The 14,903-nt window shown below is 43.6% G+C and overlaps 1 protein-coding gene across 2 annotated transcripts in view; it reads right to left on the bottom strand.

The window, feature by feature from the left end:
* PCNX2 (pecanex 2) overlaps positions 1–14,903 on the bottom strand; it is a 311,392-nt gene that overhangs the window by 256,508 nt on the left and 39,981 nt on the right. For both annotated transcript variants that reach the window (XM_070781873.1, XM_070781874.1), the window contains exon 8: positions 13,873–13,966. In XM_070781873.1, coding sequence (XP_070637974.1) covers positions 13,873–13,966 — 94 coding nt within the window. The remainder of the gene's footprint in view (positions 1–13,872; positions 13,967–14,903) is intronic.

A 14,903-nucleotide genomic window follows, 5' to 3' on the forward strand; every position in this document is an offset into this window, starting at 1 on the left:
CCTTTTCTTGCATCTCTTCTCAGACTATCTGCTGTCTCTTCTCCTGATCTTAGCTATGGGCTGTTTAGATTTAGAATCATCTAAAAAGTTTCTGTCGGGGGGAAGGGATAAATTAGCAGTTTGGGAGTAATACTATATACATAAAATAAATAATCAACAAGGACCTACTGTATAGCACAGGGAAATCTACTCAATATTTTATAATAACCTATATGGGAAAAGAATCTGGAAAAAAATATATATATAATAACTGAATCACTTTGCTGTACACCTAAAACTAACACACCATTGTAAATCAATTATACTTCAATTTTTTAAAAATCTCCAAAGAAGTCTCTGTTTCACTAACTTAAGGCTAGAGACTTTCCCCATATTAATAAATATAATGTTAAAATGCTAAGCTTCAGGAGATATTTCCGCCTCTACAATAGCAATGGAAATGGAAATATTCCAACCCTGTAGTAATTACACTCTGAACTACAATAGAGCTGTATTTGCACATCTGGTCTTGATTTTCCTGCTCTCTGGTTAATCTTTGGTCAACTAGTTTGGTTCAGAGCTATAACACAGATGTTTGTTGTTGTTGTTATTTAGTCACTAAGTCGTGTTCAACTCTCTTGCAATTCCATGGACTTTGGCCCTCCAAGTTCCTCTGTCCAAGGGATTCTCCAGGCAAAAGTATCAGAGTGGGTTGCCACTTCCTCCTCCAAGGGATCGTGCTGACCCACCCAGGGATCGAACCCACATCTCCTGTGTCTCCTGCATTGGTAGGCTGATTCTTTACCACTGAGCCACCTAGGAAGCCCCATGGCATAGATATACAAATTTAAACTAGATCAAGCTTACACCAACAGCAGAAATAGTGATTAATGGAAAGTACAAAACGAGAAGCCACAGGGGGAAATAAAGATGAACCAGGGGCCAGAGTGGTGCATTTTCTTATCGACAGAGTTGGGTTTCAAACTCACAGTGACCACATTGTACTATATTGCACTCTCCAGGTTTTCACTCACCCCAGCTTCTGTAAGCAACAAATAACTGAGACACATTTTCCCACTGATGTAGAAAGAAGTCCTTGAAATTCTTCATCTTCCTCACATCTCGAAACTTACAGGCTACCACTCTGAGGGAGAGGGCCTCTCTTTTTCTGCCAGTCCTTCCTTGTTTTATGGGCTTACTTGGGGGCCATGGGAACAAGTCACCCAGAGGGGCAGCCTGGAGATGAAAGCCACAGTCACATGTGCAAGACGTGGGATCTTTAAATAAAGAAGCACTGTTTTGGAAACTCTAACCTGTTATTTAGAATTTGAACAGGGATTCTTGCTTTAAAGCCTGCAAACAACTCTTCTTTTATATGACAGCAAAATTCGTCTTTGCATTTGAGAAAAAGAGCACCAGCCTGGGAGCCGGTCAGGGCCTCCAGCATGGGATGAGACTGCCACCGTGTGGTAGCTGGGGCAGTGATCATGGAGACAGACCCACTGAGTCACATGGCCTCTTCCCCAGGGTTCAGAGAAAGTGCCTGGGAAAACAGAAGTCTTTCTAGGGTCAACCTCACAAACCCTCCATTGTTAGGACTCTGCACCTGCATGAAATTTTCATCTATCTAGTGGTAGGCTGCAGTCCATGGGGTTGCTAAGAGTCAGACACGACTGAGCAACTTCACTTTCATTTTTCACTTTCATGCATTGGAGAAGGAAATGGCAACCCACTCCAGTGTTCTTGCCCGGAGAATCCCAGGGAGGGGGGAGCCTGGTGGGCTGCCGTCAATGGGGTCGCACAGAGTCGGACATAACTGAAGCGACTTAGCAGCAGCAGCAGCAGCAGCTGTGTGTCTAAGAAAACAAAATAAGGACTACAGTGAAAGGATCTGATATTAACAACAGAAAAACAAGAGAGAGAGAGGACACAGGAATTGTGGAATAGCGGGAACTTTGCAGAGGCAAACCCCTGGAAGGTCATCTGCTTTTTCCAGATATTTCCACCTCTATTTGACCTTGGAAAAGACCCTGATGCTGGGAAAGATTGAAGGCAGGAGAGGGGGCCGACAAAGGATGAGATGGTTGAATGGCATCACCCACTCAGTGGACATACGTTTGAGCAAACTCTGGGAGAAGGTGAAGGACAGGGAAGCCTGGAGCGCTGCAGTCCATGGGGTTGCAAAGAGTTGGGCATGACTTAGCAACTAAATAAATGTGATCAAAGGCACCAAGAACCCCCACGCCAGCAGTTTTCAAAGTAACTCAGTAACACATAACTCTCATGCAGATCAACAGAGTGAAGCAGCTATGTACGTATCTTGAATATCTATCACTGGAGTTAACATTTTCAACTCATTCCTGAAGGGAACACAAAACTAGGCATATCTAATATTGAGAGAATTTACAACATTTTACATTTTGCCCACCTAATTGACTAATTTGCCCCACATTCTGGCTGAGCTAATGCAAACCAGGGATCACTACTTCTGACTAATGTAAAGAAGAGAATCCTAAAGAGGTGTCTTGTTTTGTTTTTTTTTACAACTTTCTGCCTGCTTACCTTCTTTGGGATCCAGGTACTTAAGCACGATGGCTTTGAAAGGTTTTCCTGAGAGTTGATCCTAGTAAGTAAGGGAGGCTTTACTGAGACCAGGGTCAGAGAGGTTAATAATAATAATGTTCAACAAAAAAGTAAGAACTCTGAGAAGACAATAAAGATTAAGTGCACTTCAATCCATCTTTGGAATGTAGTACCTAATGGGTTTAGAGGTTTAGAGTAGCTTTCAAAAGCAAGCCTAATGTATAAGCATAACAATATCTGTTTCAATATGCACTATTGCATACATGTGAGTTGCTCAGTCATATTCGAGTCTTTTCGACCCCATGGACTGCAGCCCTCCAGGCTTCTCTGTCCATGGGATTCTCCAGGCAAGAATACTGGAGTGGGTTGCCATTTCCTTCTCCAAATATGTAGTACAATGATTCATAAATAAACAGAAGCTCAAAACAAGTGAATCCAGATAAATATAAATAGATGATTACTAATGTAATCTACTCTACGTTTTTTTTTAATAGAAACAAGTTGAGATACAAAAATCCCTGATAAAGATCCTATAAACTGATTTGCTCCAGATGAGTTTACCATTCAGTAGACCAAGGCTACTTTATGAGTAATAGATTCTCAAAATGAATGTAAACACTATGTCTTTCCATAAGATTTCACTGGGGAGCAGATGATAGGCATTTTGTGCACACTTTTAAACATTTTGTATGCATTTACATGAGATTGCTTTTGACACTAGAAAAGGTTTTATAATACTAAAGCATGGTTGTGCATCATTTACAGAAGAAAGCTGTTCTATGTTGCTTGCAAGAATTCACAGATGAAAGAAAGGTAAATCTTTGCTGAACAAAGAACAGAAACTATCAAGTTTTCATTGCAAGACATACAGAGGAAATAATAAAAGTCTGCTTTGCAGTGAACCCTTTGGACACAAAACACACTTCAACTTTTATGCAGCTTCACCTTCAACTTCCTAGGCAGAGAGACTATTTCAACTTCGATTTTCTAGGCAGATGAGCTCATAGGACGGTCTGAGCTGAATGAGTCCTGTGTCCTGCGTAATAAATTTATCCTCTGAAATTTTTTTTTTTTACATAGCAATTCGGAATTCTGCTGTTCAAGCCATTGTCCCTTCTTCTAGTTTCTGAGGCAAGCAGGACTACATGAGATAATGTTACCAAAGGTACTGGCTTTCTGGACAGTTATTGTACAACCAGAAAATACCGTTTATATTTCTCTGGCAGTTAATGAGAAATGTATTGGTTCCCACAATGACGGAGGGACCAAGGAGGGAAATTTGTTTCCTCCCCTGGTTTCCTCCAGGAATCCCCAGAGAGACACAGAAGTTACACAGCAAACAATTCCCTATTCATACTTGGGAGTCAGGGATATAAAACTGTCACATGGCAACTAGGCTTAACAATGGTGAAGAGGAATGGCTTTCTGGCCAATAATGAGAATCAGGGGTTTAATGGCCTAGTTGGAGGCGATCCCAGCCACTGAAGTCGCCTTAAAGGGAAAACACTGCTTTTCTAATATCTTCCATGGCTGAAGGGCTTAGAAACAGCCCCAACTCGGAATCCTTCCAAGTTCAAAATCAAACTTTATGTTTACTCTGATAGGAGAACTCTAAATGTAATGGCATTATAAGCCAGGCATAAAATAGTAAAGTACCTTCTCTAAAACTGCCAAAGAGGCCAAAAAGCTGGGACACAACAGGTTGATAGACTACAAGGTACTTAACCGCCTTAAAAATCTCATAAAGCGACTCATAAAAGTGCGAGAGGAAAGACTTTCCTCAGCGTAAAGTCTGCCTCTATTGCTATGTAAAGTCATGGTGAACCTTAACCACCGCCCTACTGCTTCTGTTTGGAGACCATTTAACGACAGCTTACATGGCCCAGCGTCCCCTATGAGAGGTACCGTACTAAGCACTACATATGGTTGCTGTTCAGCTGCTCAGCTGTGCCTGACTCTTTGTGAGCCCGTGGACTGCCAGCACACCAGGCACACCCTTCACCATCTCCACTATCTTCACTATGTTTGAGTTTGCTCAGACATATGTGCTTTGAATTGGTGATGTCATCCAACTATCATGTCATCTGTCATCCCCTTCTCCTCCTGCCCTCAGTCTGTCCCTGCATCAGGGTCTTTTCCAATGAGTCAGCTGTTCACATCAGGTGGCCAAAGTATTGGAGCTTCAGCTATGATATTTAGCTTTTGAAGCCACCCACTGAATTCATTCCTAGTATTATTTCCATTTATGGATTAGAAAGCTGATGCTTAAAATGATCAAGGAAGCTGCTCATTGTCAAACCCAAAGTTACTCTTTGTGCAGGAATGGGAATCTGAGTCAGTCCAAGATGAAAGTTCAAGCTGCAGACACAACCCCTCTGATGTCAGGGAAGTGTGGCTTTCCTTCAGGAAATGTCAGCTTTCCATCACAGTCATCTCTCATATGGACAAAAAAAATCATTTCCATTGAATGGAATATAATGCTAGAAAATCAAATTTGAGACTCAATCTCAATTTTTACAGAGAAGGGTTAAAAAGAGCCATTTTGCACGTTTTTTCCCCTCCATTTTGCTACTTATGAAAGGAGAAGATAACATTCTGTATTACGTATATACACCACGTGTGTGCTGCTAAGTCTCTTTCAGTTCAGTTCAGTTCAGTTCAGTCGCTCAGCCGTGCCCGACTCTTTGCGACCCCATGAATCGCAGCATGCCAGGCCTCCCTGTCCATCACCAATTCCCGAAGTTCACTCAGACTCACGTCCATCGAGTCAGTGATGCCATCCAGCCATCTCATCCTCTGTCGTTCCCTTCTCCTCCCACTCCCAATCCCTCCCAGCATCAGAGTCTTTTCCAATGAGTCAACTCTTCGCATGAGGTGGCCAAAGTATTAGAGTTTCAGCTTCAGCATCATTCCTTCCAAAGAAATCCCAGGGCTGATCTCCTTCAGAATGGACTGGTTGGATCTCCTTGCAGTCCAAGGGACTCTCAAGAGTCTTCTCCAACACCACAGTTCAAAAGCATCAATTCTTCAGTGCTCAGCCTTCTTCACAGTCCAACTCTCACATCCATACATGACCACAGGAAAAACCATAGCCTTGACTAGACGGACCTTTGTTGGCAAAGTAATGTCTCTGCTTTTGAATATGCTATCTAGGTTGGTCATAACTTTCCTTCCAAGGAGTAAGTGTCTTTTAATCTCATGGCTGCAGTCACCATCTGCAGTGATTTTGGAGCCCAGAAAAATAAAGTCTGAGTCTCTTTAGTTGTGTCCAACTCTTTGCAACTCCATGGACTGTAACCCAGCAGGCTTCTCTGTCCATGGAATTCTCCAGGCAAGAATACCGGAGTGGGCTATGTGCCCTCCTACAGGGGATCTTCCTGATCCAGGGATCGAACCCGCATTTCCTATGGCTCCTGCACTGCAGGTGGATTTTTTACCACTGAGCTGCCAGGGAAGCCCTCATATATATATACTATTATGTATAAGTTAGTTAACAAGGACCTACTATATAGTGGGTTTGATCCCTGAGTCAAGAAGATCCCCTGGAGGAGTGCATGACAGCCCACTCCAGTATTCTTGTCTGGAGAATCCCATGGACAGAGGAGCCTGGTGGGCTACCATCCATGGGGTCTCAAACACAACTGAGCGACTAACACACACACACACACACACACACACACAGCATAGCACAGGGAACTGTACTCAGTGCTCTGTGATGACCTACATGGGAAGAGAATCCAAAAAAAGGGGGATATATGAATATGTATAGCTGATTCACCTTGCTGTACAGCAAAAACTAACACAAAGCAGTAAAGCAACTATACGTCAATAAAAGTTAAATTTTAAAAAATACATTGACCAGACAAACTCCTATTGCTTCTGGCTCTTCCCCTCCAACAGTCAGGTGAGGGAGTGATCTGTGGGTGCTGTTTGAATAATCCACTTTCACTGGGTTGTTTCTCTGCAGAGAGGTCTAATTTCTCCTGCTGCAAGCAGAACCAAACATGACATCCTCCATGGGATTTCACAGCCCACCTCTCCCCCTCCTGCTCTACCTCTTATCTGCTATCCCTAAATGACCAGTTGGCGTCTGCTATCCAAAACTCTAATTGGGCTACCTTGTCATTTCCAATGATTAATTTGATTCAGTTCACTACTGAGCATCCACCTACAGAGGGCTAAGTGAGGGCTACGGAGGCACCCTAGTATTTTTATTTGTTGTTTAGTCACTAAATTGTGCCCAACTCTGCAACCCCATGAACTGTAGCCCACCAGGCTCCTTTGTCCGTGGGATTCTCCGGGCGAGAATACTGGAGTGGGTAGCCAGTTCCTTCTCCAGGGGATCTTTCTGACCCAGAAACTGAACCCGTGCTTCCTGCATTTAGCAGACGGATTCTTTACCACTGAGCCACCAGAGAACCCCAGAGGCACCCTAGCCAAGGTGACTTATCCTTAAACAAGAACAGTCTAGAAGAGCTAGGTGTCTCGAGCACCAGGGAGAGTGTGGCAAGCTCCTCTAACAGCAGCATGGAGGGATGGAGTAATTGTCATGGAAGGACTGACACAGGAAAGATGGATATAAGAGGCAGATAGTAATCTGTGCTTGGGAAGAAGAGAACTCCAGAAGGTAGCATTCCAGGCAAAAACAGGCAGAGGCCTGGAAGAGGAAGGGTTGGAGGCCAGCACCATGGGCCTCCAGGAGTGAAGCAGTGAAGCATGGGCTGTGAAGGGTGCCTGGAGGAGGTGGGGGTCTGTGTAAGATCACCCCAATATCACACGTGTTAGCAAGAGGACTGCCTCACCCAGGTCTCAGAGCACTCACAGGCCTCAGCCAACCATATATGTTATCTGTGGCCTGTGGCAATTCAAAAAAAAATATTAAAATCAATAACATTAGACAAAATAGAGGGACGTCCCTGGTGATCCAGTGCTTAAAACTTCACCTTCCAATGCAGGGGGTGTGGGTTCAATTCCTGGTCAATGGCTAAGATCCCACAGGCCTCTCAGACAAAAAATCAGAAACATAAAAAATAATAGAATACATTATTGAATATTATAACAAATTCAGTTAAGATTTTTTTTTAATGGTCCACATCAAAAAAAAATCTTTTTAAAAAATGGATTTTTATAGATAAATGGGAATTTCTAGCTCCTCTTGGGAATAAATTGGAAAATCTGGCCACCCAGGCTTCCCAAGCTGCCATGAGCACCCTAAATAGCCCTCTAGCAAGTGCATGTGCTCAGTCGTGTCTGACTCTTTGCGACCCCATGGACTGTAGTCCACCAGGCTCCTCCGTCCATGGGATTTTCGAGGCAAGAATATGGGACAGGTTGCCATTTCCTCCTCCAGGGGATCTTCCCAACCTCAGGGATCAAACCCACACCTCTTGTGTCTCCTGCATTGGCAGGTGGAGTCCTTACCACTGGTGCCACAGGACCAGTGCCCTCCAGTGGACTCAGCACCCAGTGCCGCTCGCGTTTGATTCTGGGTCCACTTCATCCATTTGCCCCCCTGCCTGGCACCCAGGAATTGGGGCTGTGGCCCCTGCCTGCAGAAGGGTGCTGGGGGAGGGATTTAAGAGTCCCCCGGCCACTTAGTAGCTACTGAGGTTGGGCTTGTTTCTTCGTCAGTCTCAGTTTCCTTTTCTATCTAATGGAGCTAATATCACCTACCTCTACTTTGTCACACGGATGAAAGGGGATAATTTAATACTTAGCACAGTGCTTAGTGCAGAATAAATCATTGACAAGCGATGGCTGCTGCCACCACAACTATGACAGGAAAACACTTCCTCCAGGGCCGGGAACTGCCAGGACGCTGCTTCCCACGGAAAGACTCGAGGCCCACTGGAATACAGTGTCAAGTGTGAGTGACTTGGCCCTCCAACCACTGTCACTGCACTTGACCAGCTAGGTGCTGCTCTGATGTCTTTACCTCTAGCATTAAAGAAAGGAATGACACTCTCCATATATACAGACACACACACAGGTATGTTAATGAAAGGATTGTTGTTGTTCAGTTGCTAAGTCATGTTCAACTCTTTGCGACCCCATGGACTGCAGCACGCACAGGACACCAGAACATAAGGCGCCCAGGTCAGTAAGTGTCCAATATGCTACCGGGGAAGAGCGGAGAGATAGCTCCAGAAAGAATAAAGCAGCTGGGTCAAAGTGGAAATGATGCCCAGTTGTGGATGTGTCTCGTGGTGAAAGTAAAGTCTGATGCTATAAAGAACAATATTGCATAGGAACCTGGAATGTTAGGTCCATGAATCAAGGTAAATTGGATGTGGTCAATGCAAAAATTAACACACTCAAACTAAACCAGCTTGGGATTTCCCTGGTGGTCCAGTGGCTAAGACTCTGCTCTCCCAGTGCAGAAAGCCCAGGTTCAAACCTAGTCAGGGAACTAGATCCCAATGCCAAAACTAAAGATCCCACGTGCGGCAAATAAGACCTGCTGCTGCTGCTGCTAAGTCGCTTCAGTCATGTCTGACTCCGTGCGACCTCGTAGATGGCAGCCCACCAGGCTCCTCCAACCTTGGGATTCTCCAGGCAAGAACACTGGAGTGGGTTGCCATTTCCTTACCCAATGCATGAAAGTGAAAAGTGAAAGTGAAGTCACTCAGTCGTGTCTGACTCTTCGTGACCCCATGGACTGCAGCCTACCAGGCTCTTCCGTCCATGGGATTTTCCAGGCAAGAGTACTGGAGTGGGGTGCCATTGCCTTCTCCAAATAAGACCTAGTGCAACTAAATAAATACATAAATTCTTTTTGAAAACAACAACAAATTAAACCAGCCTGTTTGCTTTCATCCTAAAGATAGTGAAAGTGTTAGTCAGTCAGTGTGTCTGACTCTCTGCAACCCCATGGACTGTAACCCACCAGGCTCCTCTGTCCATGGAATTCTCCAGGCAAGAATACTGGAGTGGGTTGGTCATTCCCTTCTCCAGGTGATCTTCCCAACCCAGAGATCGAACCCATGTCTCCCTCATTGTAGGCAGATTCTTTATAGCCTGAGCCACCCAGGAAGCCCTGCTCTCATCCTATCTTACCACAATTTTTCATTCATACAAGCAGTTCAAAAATACCCAAGCCATCACTACACCACACGCATCCACAAAAGCCAAGTCTGATTACAAATCCAAAGAAATTAGCCTCCCACATGTGGGTGGCACAGCTTTTAACATCTCTTAGCCTGGGGAGGAGTGTGAGACTGTTGAAATAGTCACCCTAAGGCTGTCAGACAGCAGCTGAAATCCAGAAGATCATCTGACTCTACATAGGACTGAGCCATTTTTTCTGAGCATGAATTAAACAAATGGCAGTCCCATGAGTGCTTTCCCAGCATCATCCCAGGAACACCTTCAATGCTATAATTTTGCTAAGTGAAGTGACCAGAGTTTTGTGCTCAAGCATCAAACAAGAAGCACCACACACCTCCTGTGCCCAAATGGGCCACTGAATGGCCATAACATTCCAGAACAAAGTCCCTTTGAAAGGACCAACTTATCTCAAAGAGTAGACAGTACAGAGGACATGTATATTCTCAAATAATAAAATGGCATCCACTCCAGTATTCTTACCTGGGAAGTCCCGTGGACAGAAAAGCCTGGCAGGCTACAGTCCAAGGGGTCACAAAGAGTCGGACATGACTGGGCGGCCAAGCACACATACATATAATAGCAGACATGTATATTATTTTATCTTTAAGCACAAGAAAGAGATGATGTGCATGACTGTGGGCCATTCTTTCTTAGAACTCTTAAGACTGATGCCCTGTCAAACTACCTTAGGAAAAAGCAGATAATCAAAGACTTAGAACGTAGCATGTAGGAGAATTTCCCTTGTGGTCCAGTGGTTCAGACGTCACCTTCCAATGCAGGAGGTGAGAGTTCGATCCCTGGTCAAGGAGCTAAGACCCCACACGCTTTGCGGCCACAAAACCAAAGCATAAAACAGAAGAAATACTGTAACAAATTCAATAAAGACTTTTAAATGGTCCACATTAAAAAAAAATCTTTAAAAATAGAAAAAAGAACATCGCATGTAGCGTTGGGGGACCAAGACCTTGTCCGTCAGAATGTTCACATACAAAAAATGTAAGAGACAACGAGGAACGTTTCTTTAAAAGAAGGTTGCTTTTATAAACTCGATCATCACTCTCTTTAAAGAAGGACAGTCATTAATTTACTTGCATTTTACCAGAAGGAGAGTCCTCAGGGATCATTTGTCCACTTCTGCTGCCCAGCATCCATGCACCGTGGGGCTTCCCAGGCGGCACTCGTAGTAGTGGTAAAGAACCCACCTGCCAATCCAGGAGACTCAAGAGATGCACGTTCAACCCCCGGGTCTGGAAGATGCCCTGGAGAGTAGGAAATGGCAACCCACTCCAGTATCCTCCCTGGTAAATCCCATGGACAGAGGGGCCTGGTGGGCTACGTCTATGGAGTCGCAGAGTCCAACACAATTGAGCAACTAAGCACATGTCCACGCACCCTGCTCCAGTTTTCCCTCTGAAGAGAACTCCCGTACGTTCTCAAAGGGAACCTGGCATTCCAGCTCTGTGCATGTACTTAGACCCAAGCCAAGTACCTGCCTTGGTGGCTGGGCTCAGGGTCCACGGCCCAGTGAGAATGAAGGAGTCACAGTTTATGGGGAAGAAATATGTTATCTCCAGTGGACTTGAATGAGAGAAGACATAAGATGTGGGGCTACTGAAGCACCTTTTCTTGTAGTATCAGAGCATTTTATTTACTCTCAGTCACAAGGCATGTGGGACCCTAGTTCCCCAACCAGGGATTGAACTTGTACCCACTGTGCTAAAAACACAGAGTCTCAACCACGGGGCCAGCAGGGAAGACCCTGCAGCCATCTTTTGACTGTCAGGGTGAGGCGTTTGAGAGTGATGTCAAAAAGAGCAACAGGAAGGTGATGGGAGAAGCAGAAACCACACACTTGAAGCCATCTACCCAAGACAGCTCCGTTACATGGCCCCTAAATTTGCATTTTGGTGAAGGCTGCTGGACTTGGATTTCTCTCATGGGTAACAGAAAGGGTCTAACTGTTCATGTACATGGGAAGGCAGATCTAGGAAAGGACTGACATTTTGAGACACTGCTAAGCCACAGGGCTTCATAGGAAAACACAACTGGTGTCCCCTAAAACTCCAGCAGGGCCAAAACCTACCCTCGCCAAAATCTCTCACCAAGAGTAAATGCTCTATGGCAATCCTTAGCCTCAACAGGTCTCGAAATGGAGGAGGAGCAGTGATTAAACAGAAAAGAGCTCTAGCTGAGGAAGACACACAGAGGAAACAAAAGCAAACAAGAGTTGGAGGGAAATTAATGAGGAGAGAGAAATCAAGGGGAGAAGGTGAGTTAATGGTATCTCTCAGTGAGGTATGGTCCAAGGAATGGGGCTTACTGAAAACCCTACTGGCACGCTTTTTAATTCTTATCTGCACACTGTGTATTTTTAGTGTTTTAAGGCTCTGGATAGGTGGTCTTATTCTACCTGCCATTACCAGCAAAAGGCAGTTCAAATATTTTCCTCGGGGAAAGTGAAGCCCATTTATCAGGAAAACAAAAATTAAAAAGCTTTGCAAATCTACTTGGGGATAAAATAAGAGGCTTGTACTTGTTCCAAATACAGCGTAAAAACACTACAGCTTTCAACTGAGGATTGTAGGGTAACAGGACAGCTTCCCAAGCTGTGTTCTCATGTAATTAAATATTTCATCTGAAGAAAGCTGCCACCTTAGATGACTGAACTCATCAAATCATTGCCACAAAATATCCTGGAGGCTGGAGCCAAGATGGGGTGGCAGACCTGTCTCTCCTCATGGGTCTCCATTGGCAAACACCACTTTGCATGCTTTTCGGCTGAAGAATGAGAATTTTGTGTTGTTTGTTTTGATTGAAATGTGGGTACCAAGGGAGATAAGGAACAGTGGAAGGCAGGTGGGTGATGGAGACTATTCCTGTCTCCCCCCAGGACTCACTCTGGACCCGAGCAGGCTGCTTTGGGGCTGGGACCCAGGTGGGGTTGTGTGGCCGTGAATACTGCTGTGGTCAGCCACAGCAGCCGTCAGATCTACCGTGACGGCTGACACCAGTACTCCTGAGCAGGTGAGAAGCAGTAGGAATGGCAAAAGAACACCCTGAAAGGCTGGCACATGGCAGAATCCCACCTGAAGGCCAGACTGCAGGGACGAGGACAGACTTTGTTCTAAGTACACTAGAGGCTCACCTTGAACTTCCCACGCACAGCTGGTAAGGAAACTTTGACCTCAGGAAGGAACACTGCACCCTAGAAACTAGGAGTAGAGCTCCTGTAACTCCCTTTACACTCTCCAGACATGAAGTCTAAGGCATTTCAGTGACATCACAAAAGTCTTCCATAAATCCTCAAAAAGGTACAGCTCTAGAGAAATGTATATGAAAAATGTACTCTCACTCAGAGCAAGCCACTGAGGCATGACCCTATGGATTATCCTCAAAGAATCTTGAAGTCCAGGATGAAGGATGAACTCAATCCACAACTGAGAAGACTTATAGCTTGCCTAATGTCACGTATTAATCCACATGTGTTTTGGACGTGCAAGTGAATTCCGTATCAACATAATGAACATGATTAAGAAAGTTACTCAACACACTCAGAAGGAGAACAGAAAAGATGTTTAGACCATCTACCAGCAAAAGAGTCTGCCTCATCCATACAGATGAAAACTAACCATTTCTCTAGTTCATTCCTTGAGACGGATTTCATAATACATCCTCAGACGGCATCAATGCCTTCCCCATATCATTTACACAGGATTCCACTCTATTCATACCAACATGCTATATTTATTTTTGGAAGTGGCTACTATGAAGGTATAATGGACTTCCCTGGTGGCTCAGATGGTAAAAGCATCTGCCTGCAATGCGGGAGACCCGGGTTCGATCCCTGGGTTGGGAAGAGCCCCTTGGAGAAGGAAATGGCAACCCACTCCAGTATTCTTGCCTGGAAAATCCCATGGACAGACAGAGGAGCCTGGTGTGCTACAGTCCATGGGATTGCAAAGAGTCGGACATGAGTGAGCAACTTCACTCTCACTATGAAGGTGGTTCCATTTATTTTTTATTATTCTACAATATCTGGTTTTCTTTTTCTTTTGATGAGACCCACATGCTTTCATGCCCACAGATGGATTAACACATTCGACACCAGGATCCTCACTTCATTTACAGTCAGAGTAAGTTGCATGGAAGTTGCTGGGGGCAGTGACACGACACCTCCCCAACCTGAAAACAAGCCCTACTTACCCAGCGTGAGAGAAGCCTTCATAATTTGATGGCTGATGCTGGAAAGGGCCTTCTTTCTGATTTCCAGACTTTAAATAACAGGATTTAATCTCCCCTGCAAAAGTTCAGCAAAGAACATTACACAACTGCTTGTATATGATCATTTCTGTGGATACTTTTTTCAAGTTAGAGGGAACTAATTTTGGATGATTTTAATAATAATTGTTGGTAATCTAAGTCCATTCTTTGTATTTCTCCATAGAAGGAAAATCTGAGGCATCACTATAATAATATTTTCATTGAAGTATAGTTGATTCACAATGTCGTGTTAGTTTCAGGTGTGCAGCAAAGCAATTCCATTATACATATACATCTACATTCTTTTCAGAGTCTTTTCCATTGTAGGTTATTACAGGATACTGAATATAGTGCCTAATGCTATAGAGTAGGTCCTTGTTTATTTATTTTATATATAATATATAATAATATACACAATATAAAATTATAACATGTAATATATCATTTATTTATGTATAAATACATTTATTATATATAATAAATATATTTATATATAATAATTTTATATAATCATATAAATATAATTTACATATAATTATATAATATATAATGTTTTATATGTAATTTAATTTATATTTTATATATATATAATATATAATAGTATATCTGTTAGTTCCAAATCCCTAGTATATCCCTCCCTGCTTTCCCCTTTGGTAAGCATAAGTTTGTTTTCTACCTCTGTGAGTCTGTTTCTGCTTTCTAAGTATGTTCACTTGTATCCATTTTTTTAGATCCCACATATAAGTGATATCACATGACTCAGTTACTTATCACTTAATTGCTTTTCATCGATTAATTTGCACCATCTCTAATCTTCTTCTAATACATTCTTTTCAATGCATTTTTTGGTATATTCTCTTCATGTGTCAGGATGATCTGCGCATGCTGTAACTGGGGGTTTGTCTTGTTTTGGTATCATGCACAAAAAGAGGCTTATTAAATGCATGGTTTTGATAAGTGGGCCACATGGGGCC

This window comes from Bos indicus, chromosome 28 (assembly GCF_029378745.1).
Source record: "Bos indicus isolate NIAB-ARS_2022 breed Sahiwal x Tharparkar chromosome 28, NIAB-ARS_B.indTharparkar_mat_pri_1.0, whole genome shotgun sequence".
In the NCBI taxonomy this organism is placed as follows: Eukaryota; Metazoa; Chordata; class Mammalia; order Artiodactyla; family Bovidae; genus Bos; species Bos indicus.